Source organism: Physeter macrocephalus, chromosome 8 (assembly GCF_002837175.3).
Source record: "Physeter macrocephalus isolate SW-GA chromosome 8, ASM283717v5, whole genome shotgun sequence".
In the NCBI taxonomy this organism is placed as follows: Eukaryota; Metazoa; Chordata; class Mammalia; order Artiodactyla; family Physeteridae; genus Physeter; species Physeter macrocephalus.
The window spans coordinates 29,316,259-29,334,408 of record NC_041221.1 but is presented as its reverse complement, the minus strand read 5'-3'; the positions used below and the strand labels follow the sequence as shown (position 1 = coordinate 29,334,408).

Below are 18,150 nucleotides of genomic sequence, written 5' to 3'. Positions count from 1 at the left end.
AGGCCCGTGAGCCATGGCCGCTGAGCCTGCGCGTCCGGAGCCTGTGCTCCGCAACGGGAGAGGCCACAACAGTGAGAGGCCCGCGTACAGAAAAAAAAAAAAAAAAAAAGATATATGCTCGAATGGTGACAATTAGCTAAATAGGGACAGTATCATTCATTAGAGAATTCCAACGCGGAGCACTGGGCTGTCTCAGGAAGTGCAGTGTCCTTACATTCCCCTGTGGGGGCAGAGGAAGCCGCATGCCAGAGGTCATGTGGCAAAGCAGCAGGGAGTGCAGCCAGGGCTCCCCACACAGCCTCCTCACCTGGATGCCCTGCTGCCTGCCTGGTCATGGAATTAGAATGATTTATGATCTTGGCAAATGAACTTAAATATTATGCCAATATTTTGGATCAATACCCGGGAGCATTTCCCTAAACGAGGCATCTTGACTCTGAACTTTTGATAAACTGAGACTTGACTGCCCTGAGATGCGAGTCAAATGCATGAAAATGTCCACAGTTCTGGACTTTGATGTATGGTTACATCGCCATGTCTAGCGCAGACAGGCGTCCTCCAGTTGCTGTCTCATGCACCACTGCAGCCGCAGTGCCCAGGGATGTAGCTCGGAGTGGAGCCTTGCCTGGCACAGCGCTAATGGAGAAACTCAGCACGCTCAGAGTACAGCACAATGCCTGTACTATCACTACTGATGGCACGATCTCAGAAGAGGACAGTTTACCAAGGTCCAAATTCTAAATGTCGGTGGTCTTCTTTGCTTTCCACTGGTGCTCTACATTATGTTTCTTTTTTTTTTTTTTTTTTTTTTTTCATTATGTTTCTATTCTGGGGCTTGAGAATGAGCAAACCTGTGAGGATGTTACTCTTTAAGCAAATGATGGGTACTTGCTTTTAGAGCTCACACTACCCTTAGAATAAAAGGGTATCAAAGCACATGAAAAAAGGACAACATCATTTAAAGGTATTCATTTCCCTCTACACCAGTAGAAAAACAAAAAACAACAACAGATTTCTAATTCTGATGCTGGTTAAACCGTGTACTTGTTAACCAAAGCAAAGGGACGTATTGCATCTTTGAATATTGTTATTATGATGTTGAAGAGGTCAAAGGGGGATAATTGTTCTTAAGGAAACTTGACAAAAAGTAGTAAAACATAGGAATATGACAAAATTTCTTGCCATATGTACATATATTATTCCTTTCTTAGATTAAAAAATAGTCATGTTAGGGCTTCCCTGGTGGTGCAGTGGTTGAGAGCCTGCCTGCCGATGCGGGGAACACGGGTTCGTGCCCCGGTCCGGGAAGATCCCACATGCCGCGGAGCGGCTGGGCCCGTGAGCCATGGCCGCTGAGCCTGCGCGTCCGGAGCCTGTGCCCCGCAACAGGGAGAGGCCACAACAGTGAGAGGCCCACGTACCGCAAAAAGAAAAAAAATAGTCATGTTATGAACGATCGTACAGTTTATTTTAAGTACAATCTGTGTGTATGCTTTCCTAGTGGCATCTGCTTTTGTCATCAAATATTTATCTCTTTGTGCTAGATAATACTGACGCCTCATCATATACATAAAACTAACAGGATAATATTGAAAATAATAGTGAATCAGCAATGACGAGCAGTAAGAAACGAGAATAGGTCTCCGCGAAATTGATTGCATTTATTGTATTGTAATGAACCTTCTGCAAACGTTCTTTATATATATGCTTGCTGGGTTTGGCGTCCCGGTTTTTGCTTATTCCAAGAGTAGCTCTATACATTCACAACCAAGTTGTAGGGAAACATATGCTAAACATCCATTGTCGTTCTGGGGTTTAGAAAAACAGTTCCACGTAGCCTTCTGCACACTGAAAAGGCTGCGATTTCTGGGGAAGACACAAACCCCACATTAGCAAATCAGAGCCCAGCCTTAATTTTGGCCTGTGGCATGCTATGGGATATCACCCTTAGAGTAAAACAGTGTTAAACTGTTTCCTAGTAGTTTAAGACACTTTTAAATAAAAACTGTAGATTTTGAAAACAGAATTATTTATCATCGGTGTGAGAGGGAAAAGCAAGGATGCTTAGAGGAAAACTGTCCTCTTTTCAGACTGCCCTGTCCGTCACGGTAGAATGTAGCAGGTGCATTTACAGTGGATTGAGTTTCTTCATTAACATCGAACAATTAGAAAACTTGTTTTCTTCCCCCATTTACTTGGTTTGATGAAGGTGGAGAAAAACACAAAAATCAAATATGAGACAGAATAACTTGATAGGGAAGTTATTAATCCCTTTTTTATTTGGGAAGAGGAAATATACTCTAATGAGAGGCAATTTTAAAATAAGAACAGTTTGATTCCAAAACAATCATGGATTTATACATAATAATGGAAGTGGAAACTTGAAGGTAGACTTTTAAATATTAGGTTCCTGAATCCTCACTTATATTTGCCCCTCCACTCTAAGGTGAGGAAGACAAGATAAAGCCAATGGCAACAAGCCAGTTCCATATAGCTTAACTAAATGGTAAACGTTCACGGAATGCCTACTTCATATAAGACTCCTGTCCAGGGATATGAAAATGAAGACATCGTTCTAGTTCTGAAGTACCTCTGTGAGCAGTGAGGGAGACCGACATATCAAAAGACTATTATAATTCAGTGTAGAAGGGTGCACACATGTCTAAGACCGTGCCCGGAATTTTCACCATAGGCTTCTTCTGCCATAACCATGTTTGCTGCAGCATTTTTGCTGCAAACATTTTTTCCGCATAACTAATTGGCAGTAAATAATTTCGCCATGAAAAATAGAATAACCGACTGACGGTTTTTGGGTTTGACAGTCTGTCTGAACCGGTTGAAATGTGTTAGCATTTCTTCCAGTTAGCAACATTAGTGGTGATGGCTTTATCCAGCTGACAGGTGATGATGATTTGCCCCAAGAGTGGCTCTTTATTTTGAAACACACCACACTGGAGGAAAAAGGAGGCCGAGGGCCTCGAAGGTGCGGAGTTGAATCTACGTTTCCCACAGAACTTTGTAACGTCTATCAAGAGCCATGTGATATGAACAGCGGTGCAGAGGCTTCCACAATGCAATACAAAGCTCGGTTACAAACATGCAGCCTAGTGTTTGGAAACTGATACCTCTCTTAAGGAAGGAAGAAATTTTAATGAAAAAGAAAAGGTGTGACGCTGAGTGAGAGGACAAATTAACAAGGAAAAAAAATAAGTATAAAATACTATGAACGAAAGACTTGGAAGACAACTGCTTAGGTACAATCCACAAAATAAAATCAATTATTTGTGCAGTACTGCCATGAATCTACACGCGTTTTTATGTATTTAAATATTTTGTATTTCACAATAGAGTCTTTCAAATTTTGTTATTTATTTCTCGTGTTTCACTCTGTCCTTTTTAATGATCCTCTTTTATTTTTCATTAGTTTGTCTTTTACAGCAAAATTCCTTTACAGCCAATTAGCAATGCGGCAAAAATGTTTGTAGCAAAGATGCTTACGGGAAAAGTACCTAGAACTGCCTTAGTGATTGTTGGGAATACAGGTGTCCCCTGCTTTTCAAAAGTTCACTTTACACCACTTCATTTTTACCAAAGACCTACATTAGTACCTGTTTTCGATAATGAAAGAAATCCTAAGAGGATTTTTGCTTTTACAAATGAAGGTAACTGCTTCTTTGCTTTATGCCATTTCAACTTACAAAAGGCTCCACTCCGCGGACACCTTTTATTGTGGATCCTCCCCTCCCCGCCCCCAAGTGTGCTTCTAACCAATAGAATCAGGCAAAGGTGAAGTGATGTCACTTCCATGGTTAGGTTATAAAAGAGTGTGACTTCCATCTTGCGAGCAGACTCTCCCTCTTGCTGGTTTTGAGGAAGCAAGCTACCATACTGCAGAGGCCCCCCACAGGCAATGAACCCATGACCACATCTGACTAACAGGCAGAGAGGAACTGAGACACTCAGCCCAACAACTTGTGAGAAACTCAATCCTGCCAACAATGACATGAGTTCAGAAGCGACTCTTTCCTGGCCAATCCTTGAGGTGACCACAGCCCCAGACAACATCTCAAGACCTTGAAGCTAAAAGCCCAATTAAACCGTGCCTGGATTCTTTATCCACGGGAACTGTGAAATAATAAATGTGCATTGCATTAAGCTATTAAGTTTGGGGGTAATTTGTTATGTGGCAATTGATAACACGGTGACATATTCATGTTGGGAGCCCACATTTGTTAAAGAAAGTTGGAAAACTTTTATTTTAAAAAGTGATTCAAACATATTTTAAGATAATTTCCAACTAGGGTTTGCTTTTAAATGACTTCTAGGAAAAGAAGTAAATAATGGCGCAGTTGCAGAAATGAAGAGATTCAATGGAATGAAATGAATAAATATTTGTTTACAAACTTCACCAAGTTCAAGGTTGTGAAGAACCAGGAAGCTCTGTGCTTACGACACAGGGCTTAGGCAGACCTCTCTGCAGACCCAGAAGAGCAGAGATGTACAGCCATGAAGCCCTAGGCCCTGTTCATGTACATGAACACCTTTGGAAGCACGGAGTCCCTGTTTAAGGCACTCTCCTACCCAAAAGCTAACTGTGATATTTTTGGCACCAAGTCAGCCATAAACAATTTTTTTTTTTTTTTTTTGCGGTACGCGGGCCTCTCTCTTTCCGGAGCACGGGCTCCGGACGCGCAGGCTCAGCGGCCGTGGCTCACGGGCCCAGCCGCTCCGCGACATGTGGGATCTTCCCGGACCGGGGCACGAACCCGCGTCCCCTGCATCGGCAGGCGGACTCTCAACCACTGCACCACCAGGGAAGCCCAACAATTATTTTTAAAGACAGGGAAAAGGAAATTACCTACTTAAAAAATTAATGCTGTAAATTACTCAGAAACTAACACTGAAGCAATGGAAAGGAAATGGAAGAAACAAATTGCTTCCAATGTCAACATAATTCTACTTCTCAAATACTCCTTTGTTCGCATGCACAAACACTGTACCTAACCAAGACAATGGACAGAACAGCCAGGAGAGGGAAGTGGTTGTCCAGAAGAAAGATGAATGATTTTCACAATTCTTACCTCTTTCATTTTCCATTCAGGCAACAAGATTCTTGTAACTGTCCATGGTCACTTTGAAACACAAATGTCTGCTTATTTTTCTGCTTTATTCCCTAGCTATTGCTAGTTGCTAAAATATTTCTCATTTGACACTTTGCTATGTGGGAGTTAATTATTTTGTTCAATAAACTCATCGATCCAGACAATCTATGACTTAAAAGTAGGTGCAGGCCTTGTCAATGTATGTAACTTGGTGTACAGCTGTCCAGACGATAAGGAGAGCAGCGACCCCTGCCCCAGCAGGAGGCTGAGGTGTTCCCAGCTCTGCCCTACATCTGCTGTGTGACTTTCTGTATCTTAGTTTTTTAAGTTTATCCTCATTACTCCCACTTTTGCCCTCCCATTTCCCTCTGCCATTTGATTCCAAGAGAGACAGTAAATCTTGCCGTGAATTCCTGCACAGTGCCTTGGTCCCCACCTTCCTGGCTCGATCTTGGTTATGGGGATGACATCTTTGCTCTGCAAAATAGTGAGTCCTGGGTCCAGAGTGCCTGGTCACCTACTATTTGAAACAGCCACAAAAAGTCAAAGAGCTTAATTCCCGTGTAAATTCCAGTCTATTAGGCGAGGATGAGCCTGTGGAAAATCTCAGCGGCTATCTAGCTAAAACATGGTGGATCTTGAACACTTCCATCCAGGACTCTCATCTTATTTTTCTGCTTCTCCAATACTCAGGCCATTCAAATGTACTTTGTGTACACACAATAAAGATGTGCCTGAAAATGAATATATAATCAATGTGTTGTCAAGTAATATCTCTTTATTTCATATATGGGAACACCACAGTTAATCATTTCTATACGATATGAATAAACACAGAACGATGATTAGGTGTGGTACATGCGTGCCTTGTCAATGTGTGTAACTTGGTGTAAAACTGGCCAGACTATAAGGAAAGCAGTGACCCCTGCCCCAGCAGGAGGCTGAAGGTGTTTCCAGTCCTGCCCTACATCTGCTTTGTGACCCTCTTGATCCTAGTTTTTTTCTTCATCTTTAAAAAACAAGTGATCGAGGCAAATAATCGCACAGATCTCCCTGGCTCTGCAATGATGGACGTCTGTGGCAGTCACTGGCTCATTACTGATACTACCTAGTTATGTGCTGAGGACCTTGCTTTACTCACATTCCATTTCCAAGAGAAAGGTCTATTCTTCTTGGGCAGTGCTGATGCCAAGCTCTCCCCTTGGCACCTGTTCCCATAACCTTCCCCATGGGAAATGCCTACGTTTCCATCTATGTGATCATGTCCACCAGGCAGTCTTCACTCAGGTGTGCTTGTCTTTAGCCGGGTTGGATCTCTCACTGCTGAGCTCTGACAGCACCTTGTACAAACCTCAGTTACAGCAGTTACTAAACTGTACTGAGGTATTTTCTTTCATACCTGTCTCCTCCGTAACTAGACACGGAACTCCTCATGACCAGACATCACTCTTCAATAGATTTAATCCCCACGAGGGCAGGGATATTGTCTGTTTTGTTCCTTGTCATATTTCCAATGCCACGGCATGTACTAGTGGCTAAATAAATATTTACTGAACAGGAGCATGAGCGAATATATGAATTAATATCTACCGACGTCAATGTCATCAGCAGCTCCAGAGAACAGCATATTAAACATTCAACAGACGATTAGGGTCATAACAAACCATTTACATTTCCAGGACATATACTACTGAGCTCAGAATGAAAAAAAAAAAAAATATATATATATATATAGATTTCACAAAGCATAATGTCAAAGCATAATTATTTTCTAATAAGTACATGTAAAATGTTCCTTCAAATCTAGAAGCTTGTCAACATCATGTACTAAGTTATTTCAGAGATGGTCAATGGAAGTCTGGGAAAGATCACATCTAAGAAAAATGGAAAGTAACTTCATTATCACAGCCTCCTTTCAAGTCCATGGTTCAGTTTTAATAAAATCAGTGAGAAAAGTTATTACGAAATCATTTGGTAAGACTGGATTCCATGTTAGTTGTGGATCCCATACTGTTTACACTTTATGTTTTCATTTTTCACAGGTTTAAAAATATGGCCTGCCATTTAATACAATTATACTAACATAGGATGATAATAATAGCTTCAGCATTCTGACACAATCTTATTTCAATTCCCTAGGTAGGAAAAGCCTAAGAAAGTAACTAGTAGTGTATAAAATGTAAACACCTTTGTAAACACCTTATGGGATGATCAACGATGCAGAATGTCCACCTCAAACTTATACGGGGGCTGCAATTATTTTAACAAATGCAAGAAAAGATAGCAACTTGTTGGCTAATACATTAGCATATTCAAATGCATGTAGTGTCTAGTCTGCTAATAAACACATATTTTAAAGATTTAATAAAATTATAGTGGCTGTTTATCATGTGTGCCTTCTCAATCAATATATACTAAAATGGTAACTCATGTAAAAATCCATCATAGGATTTTACTTTAAAATTTATCAGAATTTGTTTTATTAATTCTTTTCTTAATATAAAGGCAATTCAAGTTAACCAGGCTAAAGAGATAAATAAAAAGAACACCTGTGATCAAGCCCAACTACATGGAGCTAACCCCTGTAAGCACTTGGCTACGGGTATATTTAATTATATTTAATTAAGTCTATGTTTTTAATCAAAGATGGGATCATGCTGCTTTGGGACTGGCTTTAACATGTAATATGTTGTGAAAAGGTTTCTATATTAATAGATATATTTCTGTAACATTTTAATTGTTGTGAAATGGTCTATGACACAGAAACACCACGATATATTTAGCCAGCCCTTTGTTTTGGGGTGTTTTTCACTTTATTAAACATCCATGTACACCAGGATTTTTCACCATCAACCCTATGAACACTTTAGGCTGGATAATTCTTAGTTTTGTGCTGGTCTGTCCTGCTCATTGCAGGATGTGCCTCTACCCACTGGCTGCAGCAGCAACTGTCACGAGTTGGGACAACCAAAAATTTCTCCGGACGCAGCCAAATATTCCCTGGGGGACAAAATCATTCCCAGTTGGGAACCACTCCCATAGACAAATCACTGCATATAAAATGGATTATCTGCATTGAATGTTTTCCCTGAAGTAGAACTGCTGGACCAAAGGGCGTGACCTATGGAAGGTCTGAACGTGTGTGGCCAAATGGCTGCTCCTGTGAACCTCAGAAAGTAATGGCTGCAGTCCCTGTCAGCTCGCCACCTCAAGAGTGCAACTGTGAGATAGTGTGTTTCTCTTTTACTCACCAGCATCGCACAGAACCCTGTTTCTTCTCTGTTTTTAAAAAATCAATACCGATTTGAGAGTATCTCATAGCTGTTTAAGATGCATTTTTTTTAACAATTGGTGAAGAGAAACATTGTACAGTAGGTTTCTGCATCATTTGTATTTCCCCTTTCTTTGGTGAATAGTCTTTTTTTGACCTCTCCTGTTAAAGGATTTTCTTTCTTTGGTTTTCTGAGCGTTCTTTATAAATTAAGATACTGCCACTGCCTTATGTTGCAAATACTTTTTTCCATTTTCTTGGCTACCTTTATTTTCATTTAGTTATTTTTTATGTGCAAGCTTCATAATGTTATATCTATAGCTATGTACTATATAGATATGCAACTATGTATATTATAGCTGCCTTTGTAACCTCTGATCTTGGCAGCATGTTTACAAAGTCCTTTCTCTCCTCAAAACTATATAAATATTAAACTATATTTTCTTAGAGTATTTTTATCTTTTTTTCCCCCTGAGTTTTAAAATATTTTAAGCAGTTGACATTTATTTGATTTTGGAGTAATGCATAGGTGATTGTCAAGATATTTTCATGTTAAAGAGAGGGGTCCCTGATACCTGGAGGAATGGGAACCCCACCCTGGCTTATCACTATGTCTCACTCTGCCAGCTTTACTTGGCTCTTAGATCCCCTAATTCTTTCCTGCTATTTCTCCCATCATTATCATAATTTGACCATGAAATAGGTGTCAACAAAGCCAAACAGAATGTAAAGGGAAAAGAAAGGAAGAAAAGGAAACCATTTGGACTAATCCGTTAACTTGAAAACAAGAATCAACTAGTTGTGGGTAGAAAATGAATATGTGCTATAAAGGGGTTGGTTGAGATGAGTTCATGTTGGCTGAATGAAGCTTTGTCCCCATTTAGCTCAGTCCTTCAGCCCTTTGAGATTCGCGGGATGCCTTAAGCGCACGAAGCACGTCCACATATGTAACCTCCTTACATCCTCAAAAGAGCGTTAGTAGAAATTCTAGTCATTCTTAGTTTACTAATGAGAGAACAGCAGTTCAAGGGTTTACCACCATCATGCAGCTACTGGAATACGGAGAAAATCTTGATTCTTTTGTCTATTACCGCTACATGTATTATAAGGTAGCAACACAAAGCCTCTGGTCAGGAAGGTTTGTTGTTGTTGAGAAAATAAATCTGCATAGGGTTCTGCCAGGAATGCCCTTCAGCTTTCTGTTTGTCACAGTGAATTGATGTCTTCCGGACCCTGTGACTCTACTTGGGATTAGCGTCTGAAGTCTGAGAGCCTCCTAGGAGTATAGGAAGAATTTGAAGCATTCTGCAAAAAATGTAAAGGAATGTAAGCGGCCAGGTCTCAGGGCTGCACAGCTTTAGTCAATTTCCTCCTCATGGCCTCCCTGAACCAAGGCAAAGACTTCTCTGGTTTTGCGTTATTTCACCATCTCTTCGATAACTTTTCTTAACCACAAAACTTGCCTTTAAAGAAAAAAACACACTCTTCTAGGAAAGGATTCTGAAGCAGGAGTAAGACTCAGAATTTGAAATGACAAGGCAGCTATTGTTCATTTATTCCTGATTCCTGAATCCTCACCCTGATTTACTTTCTGAGGTTCACAGAAATACCATTTAACCTATTCTCTGCAGGCACTGCTGCCACATAAAGGAACACTTCCACCTCTAACACTCCCCCAGCAAGAGATACTTAGAAACCTTCGTATTTACTCTTCTGCTCAGAGTACTGACCCTAATTCTTTGGAGAGAAATAAAAAATTAGGCTGGCAATTTTTTTTTTTTTTCTTCCTTCTGTACGCGGGCCTCTCACTGCTGTGGCCTCTCCCGTTGCGGAGCACAGGCTCCGGACGCGCAGGCTCAGCGGCCGTGGCTCACGGGCCCAGCCGCTCCGTGGCATGTGGGATCTTCCCGGACCGGGGCTCGAACCTGGGTCCCCCGCATCGGCAGGCGGACTCTCAACCACTGTGCCACCAGGGAAGCCCCCTAGGCTGCCAAATTTTTTAAGTTTGGTAGATCTTAAAAACATTTTTTTCCCTTTCTTATTATTTGTCCATCAAAGTTATTTCTCATATTAGATAATGCTCAAGAATACACTGAGTTCATTAACACATTTGAGAATGAGGGAAAGATCAGACTGGAAACTGATATCTTAACGACTTCAACTGCACATTTTACAAGGGGCTGTTGGCAAGTCATTAAAAATGACCCACTCATACAAATGGACACCCTTGTATGGCTGTGGGGACTCGATCTTTGAAGCCCTTCTTTTTCCTGGTTAAGGACAGCATAGCTAGTAAAACTAGGGTCATACGGCTTTCAACTATCTGCATCCAACGCTGATACCCTAAGAATGATCCATCTGTCTCAACACTTAGTGACTTCAAGACTTTTCTTGTGATTTACACTGCACGGCCCTGGCATAAGCCAGAGCAAGACAGAGCTATTTGGATTGAACACTCCAACTCAAATCCGTCTTTTTCTTGGGGAGAGGATGGACTGAGAACAATTTGGTTCAATGAATATAAGAAGTAATATCAGGATGCCCTTTTCATTACTTTTAACCCTTTGCTATTGATATTTTTGTCACCTGGAAGCAACATTATTGATTAGACCAAATGTTTCCAAATGGATAGTAACAGATTATGAAAATGAGAAAAAAATAGAAAGGAGGTAATTTGCTTTCAGCTAACACTGAAATCCTTACAAGGAGGGGAGGAAATGAGAATGAAAATGTATAGGTATGCTATCATAAAACTAAATAAAGTATTTCCCTTTACACGAAGGCAGAAAGAAATATAGAAAATCGAAACATGGAGAGGATTGCTCTTTTTTTGCTTCCTCTTGATGTAAGAAATTATTAAATGGTATGTATGAAGCTTACATTTTTCAAGTGAAATATAGTGGAGTGAAATATTTGAAAACACCATCTAGATTTAACGGAAAAAAATCTGAGCCAGGTCTTAGGAGAATCCTTTAAGATTTCAGAAACATGCAAATCAGTGACTAGATTGGACTGCTTCACAAATAACTCTGGAACTGTGAAAATTCTCAGTATACTGGAAATCCCAATTTACTTATTCTACGTCAAATTCTCATTAACTAGATGCTTTGAATGCAATCAGCCAGCAGGGGAGTCTGGAAGAAGTCACCTCTTCTCCTCCTGCCCCGACTTCCCCCTCCACTATCACGGAAAACCAGAATGCAGTTGATTCAGCAGAAGCAACAAGTATTTTCTGGCCCAGGCATTGGAACGCAACAGATTTCTTCTGTGCCAGCCTTTCTCAGTTTACTCCAGCTGTTGTCTTCAAAGCAACCTGTGAACTAGTCGCCATGTTTTATACACTGGTTGATAACATATGTCTGGCTATTTCTTACTGTCTAGGAATCTGTATTGGTCGGCTACTGTTGTTGGTTATTTCCAGATATCATGGAGAGTGTTTGCCCTGATGGAGGAAGGAAGGCAAGGGGCCAAGGAGATTTCTCCTGGATGCCCTTTGAAAAATTGTCTTCGGTTAAGTCACAAACTGAGGTTTCCTAAGTCTGGCTGCCCAGGCAAAGTATAGCTATTTGCTGAAAGCTTTATGCTTGTTGGTGTGCAGAAACTGCCCTCCCATGAGATGGGTAGGTGATGTAAATTTTATTTGTAGAGGGGAAAGAGAGGGAGAGAGCGAGTGAGTCACACACACACAGACAGACACACGCACACACAGTAGATCCAGCCAGCCCCTTGGATATCCATCTTTTATGCCTGCCTGATCATTCATATTTTCAGTGCCTCCATCCTATTTTTCAATTAGAGATGATCATGGATGGGATCTATTGATATTTCTCAATCACATTCTTTTTGCCAGTGCACACAGGACCACTTTTATCTACTAAATTACAAAAATTTCTTCTAAGCTGAGGCTTCCCTAAGATGTACAGAGTTTATATTTACAAACTTGTTTTCAGCCAATAGTCTGGTATGAAAATCTGAGGAACATTATGGGGTTTTGGAAACTGTTTCAGCAAATCAGAAATCTTGAACAACTGGGGCAGATGAAATTTCCTAAATATTCAGAAATAAATTCCAGCCATGCCCCTTTATCTTCCCCCCAAAAATTACAGCTATAAAATTGTGTTAATCAGTCCCTCTCTCATTTCCTAGTCTGCATCTAAAAGTCAAGTACTTTGGTCCTTGGAGTAAGCAAGAATTTTCCTAATAGCAGGAAGTGAGATGTACTTGAAAACAACTTAATACTATTGTGGGCAAGGTTCGAAAACGCCAAGGATTTAATGCTTTCCAGAATCACTAATAGAGCCAGTGAGAGTCCAGACAACAAAGAAAAAAGCCAACACTATTCTTAGTTACTGTTGTGCATGTTTTGTGCACATGGATTTATTTCACAGTTGCTGAAGGATAGTGGGGATACAGATACGACCACAGCTTGCTTAATTTAATTTTATTTGTAGGATAGTACAACTTTCTCATTGATAGTAAAAGTTACATTAATGTTAGAAATACGAAGAGTGTTGGCAGGGCAGTGACTGTCTTGCGAATCACATTATTCTTTTCTTCCGTACCCAATGTCCCTAAACTGGCTGAAATATGTCACATCATTTATACTAAACTCATCACCCCAAGTAAATGCCCAGTTCCTTCTAGCCACCGCCACTGTGGTCTTCCTGCCGCGAAACTCCTGTGCACCAACTTTTTGGAGTCTTTCACCACGAGTTCAGGGTTACTGTTAATATCTGGGGCCTTCCCACCACTGAACAGACCCAAATTTCTGTTCTTATTAAGGTCTACTGGTAACACTTCCCCAACTGCACCTTCCAGAGCCAGTGCATTCAGAAGCTCCAAATAGGCTATTACAGCCACTGGGCATGAAGCCGTCGTCCAAAGTTAACGCTGGAAGTAGTCAGAGAAATCACCAAGCCAGTCATTCTCAAAGTGTGGTTCATGGGCCAGCGGCGTCAGCACTACCTGGGACCTTGTTAAAAAGGCAACTAACTTCTCAGGCCACCCCCGCTCCGCCAAATCTGGAGGTGAGGTCCAGTGATTTCAATTTAACAAGCCCCCTAGTTGGTCCTGTTACACACTCAAGTTTGAGAACCACTGATCTCACCCAACCTATTCATTCAGATAAGCATACTGAGACTACAGAAGTTAAATGAGTTATCCATGGCTTCACACCTAAGTTCGTGGTGAAGTCAAGGCTAAAACCCACATCTGATAATCCAGGGCTTTCCGTGTTCCAGAACAGCATTATTGTTCATTATGCCAGTTTGCTGACCCTGTCCCAAACGAATAAACCCAAGCCAGTAAATATAAATCTTTTATAAATATAAATATAAACCTTGGAGGTAGTGAGAATTGAAGACTCTTGCTCTACAGGCATGTGCCATTGCTTGGTCCCATTATTTTTACCCTCCCTGCAAACATCTAAATCTTCTAGGAAACGATAAACATATCCATTAGGACAACTAGATCCTTTGACTACGTCTGATTAACAGTGGTCAATAATAACACAAGTAATGAATTTGTACTAATTAAAGTTCTGAAGGGGGAAAAGCCATACAACATAGATTTATGGGTTCTGCCTTTAGAACAAAGGGCCATGAGAATCTCCTGTCCACACCTCCTGATCTGCAGATTTTTAAAAATCACATAGAGTTTTGACAGTCAGGAGGGCTTTTACAACTTGATTTCTGAGCGCACTTTAGAGCTTTTGATGTACTCTCACAGACTGGGGAGACAGCAAGCCGGTTGGGATCAACTGCTCTGCAAAGTCACAAAGACTAACAGTAAAAATGTGGATCATCTAAAGTTGAGGTCAATTATTCCCCTTGATCGTCCTTGAGCTTGTTCAGAGAGCTGATTATTCACTTGCCAAAATAAGCTCTCAATAAACAAACTGTCTGCTGAAAGAATAAAGTAGCAGATATTCAAGTGCTTAGTGAATTCATCAGTCTCAAACACTAGAAGAAATAAAAAGGAGTGTGTCCTAGAGAGCGTGGGTCTGGCGGGGTGTCCAGCCCACGCCTGCTCCCGAGATTCCAGCCCTCTGTGCAGGCAGCGTCGCAGCCCCCGAGTGCACTGCTCGACAGCCAAGTCCTACTTGAATTGAAGTGACAGAAATGTACAAAGGCTTATCACAACAGAAACAACACTGCCCTAAGGCCAACATTTTGCTGAAGAAAAAGACTGATTAAACCGAGGACAAATCCCTGGACACATCATTCTGAAACAAGAATGAAGGACGGTAGTGAAAGTACAGTCGTCCCTGGAGTAGTTTACAGTTCCCCCAGAACTTTCTAGAAGGGTAATTCATAGTTGATGAATTTAAGACGTGACTGTAAAAGAAAGATTGGGGGACTGAGGTTGGGGTTGAATTTATACAAGTGTCTATGAATATACCTACATTTCCTAAAATGGAGCAATAAAAAGTGCAGTCAGTAAACAACACACTAGGAATTTTGATACATAGTAAATTAGCAACCATGACACAATCCTACTGAATCCCATTTATCATTCTTTGACTGCGTATATTCGTTAAGATCTTCCCCTACAGATTCAGTGAGATGTTTACAAATTCTTTGGTTGCATATTAAGATGCATATTGTGCCCAGGCTTTTTTTTTAAATCCAAAATCTTAGTATTTTGAAATTCTCAATTTTCACATCCTGTTACTTGCCTTGGTGGTACTGGTGGGTTGGAGCAAATCCAAAATTTTGAGATTAAAATAAAATAAAATAAAATGCTTTGGGAAACTCAGCTTTGTTGATTATTTCTCACACTAGGTTTCCTTTACCTGACATTTTCGGTCCATGAAAACTTCCTGACAAAGCACAGGCGAACGGCCCACTCATCCATCTGAGCTCCTTCTGTTGTAACACATGCCTCTGGAGAACACATCTGAGGCACACGCTCCTTTTCATTTTTTTCACAAGATTTTATTTTAGGTTCATCCTCCATGTGGAGTTACTTGCAAACTGTGAGCACCCGAAGCTAAATTCTGAAGATGGATGAGGAATAAAATATTAAAATTTTTGCGAGAGGAGCTTATTACTCTTTTACGACAAACCTTATCGTTACTTAGCAAGGTAAAATACTTGATTTCCCCATTCCGTGAAACGATATTGAATGAGAATGGCATTGGGGATTTGCAGCTCTGCCTGATTTTTATTCACTCTGTGGATTATCCATTTTTAATCTATTACCAGTTTCCCCACTGCTGAGCAGCTAACTCCTGGGTTGCCCTCCTGCTGCTGGGTAATCTTTATGCATCCAGGGAACACATTCTTACTCACATATTAATCTGAGAAAAAAATATAACTTCATATCTAAACCCACTACAAAAGCAATGGGAGCAAATACTCCAAACACTAAACAAGAATGCATTTTGAAGATGAGCCATTGTCGCATGCCATGCCTACTGCATTCCTCTGTTTGGTACATATTGTTAAAAACTGACAGCAAGCCCCGAATCTCACCGATTTACAATTTACAATCTCACCGAATTACAATTCTACTTATTGTAATACTCACTCTCTAAAATGATAGGAAAGGCATGCGATTCCATTCAATTTATATAGGAATCCTATGGTCTCAAATACTCTCAAGCTTTACAAATGAGTCTAAACTCATGTAGAAGATATCAAAAATCCTTAGTAGGTTCCAAAATAATCATAGCCAAGGGTTTTCGGAACCAACCCATACCCAGAGATGCCTCCCTGTGCAACAGGAAGTCCGGCCTGGCTTCCAGGTCAACAGAGTTCTAATCCGAACATCAAAGTTCACGTGAGAACCCTCCTTTCAAACTCTATCACATTACATACATCTTTCCGTCTCCTGATGGTCCCCCTTTATCACCACCCAAATTCTAGTTACCACCTGGCAATGGACCAAAGAAAAGGTAAAAAGAAAAGTTGTACTGTAGGTAAAAAGAAACGTTGACCAAAGAAAAGGTAAAAAGAAGAGTTGTACCGTAAGGCCAGAGCCTTATGGAAACAAAAGGTAAGTTTTCAAAAACAATGAAGAAACTAGGAGTTCAGCTTGACTGACTATCATGCCAGTATCTCCCTGAAAGCACACAACCCCCAGAAGTTACAGTATCTCAGAATCAAAACACAGAAAGAGGAATATGTTTGAATGATGACAAACGACTTCTGTCCTTTGGAAAAAATTAATTCATCTTTCTCTTTCAATGTAATAGACATAATTTGACATAATTTAGAACAGGAATGACCGAGCTTAGTAATTTATATCATGTCGGTTTGGGGATTGTTTCCTTCCAGATATTAAAGGAAAGACTGAGGGTAACTCACACCTCAGCAAGTACACTTCAGAGCTGCATTCCACTCAACGTGAGCTGCTCACTGCTGCCGGCTTTATCAGCTTTACTTTTTGGTTTTCTGTCCGTTACATGCTTTGCGCTAAGACTACAGTTAAAAGGATGGTGACAGTGACATATAAAAAGTGGAGCAAAGCAGCCACTCATGACATTGCCCAACAGCAAACCCCAAACCCCCAAACCGAAAAAACACACAGGAAGGCTTCTGACCAATATGGCCCAAGACACAGGTTTTGGGTACCCAAGGGCAAAAGATGCAAAACAAAACCAAAAGGGCAGGAAACGTCTCATAAATTTAGAATGGAGCTTTGAAGTCAAATGTTCAATCAGAGACTTGCCAGGATCCACAGGTGGGGCTGCTCCGAGTGGTAAGAGCCAGGCAGGGGGTAAAATGCTTTCTTCTTCACCAAGCCAGGCCACGAGCACAGGCTTGAGGGCAGAGAATAGTGTTACAGCAAGTAATGCAAGAAGGAAGCTGTGCTAGACCTCAGGATGAGGTCAGCTGAACATCCTGCTGCAGGAAGAAAGCCCAGTCCAGGGCGCTGGTTAAGATTGAAACCAGGCCACTACTCTCTGCATCTAATGATGAAAATCTTCAGCAGTTCATTATCTTTCACCCAGAGTACACAGTCATTACTAACTTTACATCACAAACTTCAAACACAAGCTCCATTAGACTGTAAACCCCACCAGAATATAAGTTCCTTGAGGGTGGGGATCTTTACCTACTTTATTTACCAGCCTACTCAAGTGCCTACAATGGACACACAGTAGGCACTTCACACATATTTGCACAGTAAATAAAAACCAAAAAGGATCCTCATCATAAAGACAGTGCTCCAGCAGGGCTGTTGTATAGGTCTGTGCAAGTTGTGTCCTGTACAAAAGCACCTGGCGCCCTGCAAAATGAGGCTGGAAGCCAGCCAGCGTGTACCCATCAAAACCTGACCCTGGCTTGAGAGTGCAAAGCTCAGAAAAGGGTGCCTTTTTGCAATTCATCCAGCCAAAGAGGAAGAGGAGTCCCCAGGGCTTTGGCAAGGCAAGCTTCCTCAGGGAGGTTACTTCGGTGAGCTGGGAAGGTCAAGGCAGGGGGCATTCAGAAGTAATGCGATGCATTTCACCAAAGCCATTCTACAATTCATTTTGTCAGTTCATTTCATTCTTGAGGTTTTCCTCCATGAATAATGCTTTGCAGGAAAAATGACTGCAAAAAAATGACTGAGGACACCCCTTTACCAAATTTGTCACCAAGTTCTTACAGATTTAACTCACAAGCAGACTTGGAAGTCTTGAAATTACGAAGACATGTTAGCCCTACTCCTTTATGTAGCTATTAACTAGCCAACATGATGCTCTGAGGATTTGGGTCATCATTTTTTCTTTTTCTTTTGTTATTTCTTAAATATAATTAGTCACTGCAAGTATCTAAGATATTTAAGTGG

The 18,150-nt window shown here is 40.9% G+C and overlaps 1 protein-coding gene across 2 annotated transcripts in view; it reads right to left on the bottom strand.

Moving 5' to 3' along the window:
• The window catches only part of FBXL7 (F-box and leucine rich repeat protein 7), a 457,095-nt gene that overhangs the window by 156,207 nt on the left and 282,738 nt on the right, over nt 1-18,150 (bottom strand). The window contains exon 1 of one of the 2 annotated variants that reach the window (XM_055086513.1): nt 15,167-15,377. The exons of the other annotated variant lie outside the window; for it this stretch is intronic. Coding sequence (XP_054942488.1) covers nt 15,167-15,293 — 127 coding nt within the window. The 5' untranslated portion in view covers nt 15,294-15,377. Of the gene's footprint in view, nt 1-15,166; nt 15,378-18,150 lie in introns of those variants that run through there. 2 annotated transcript variants of the gene reach the window in all.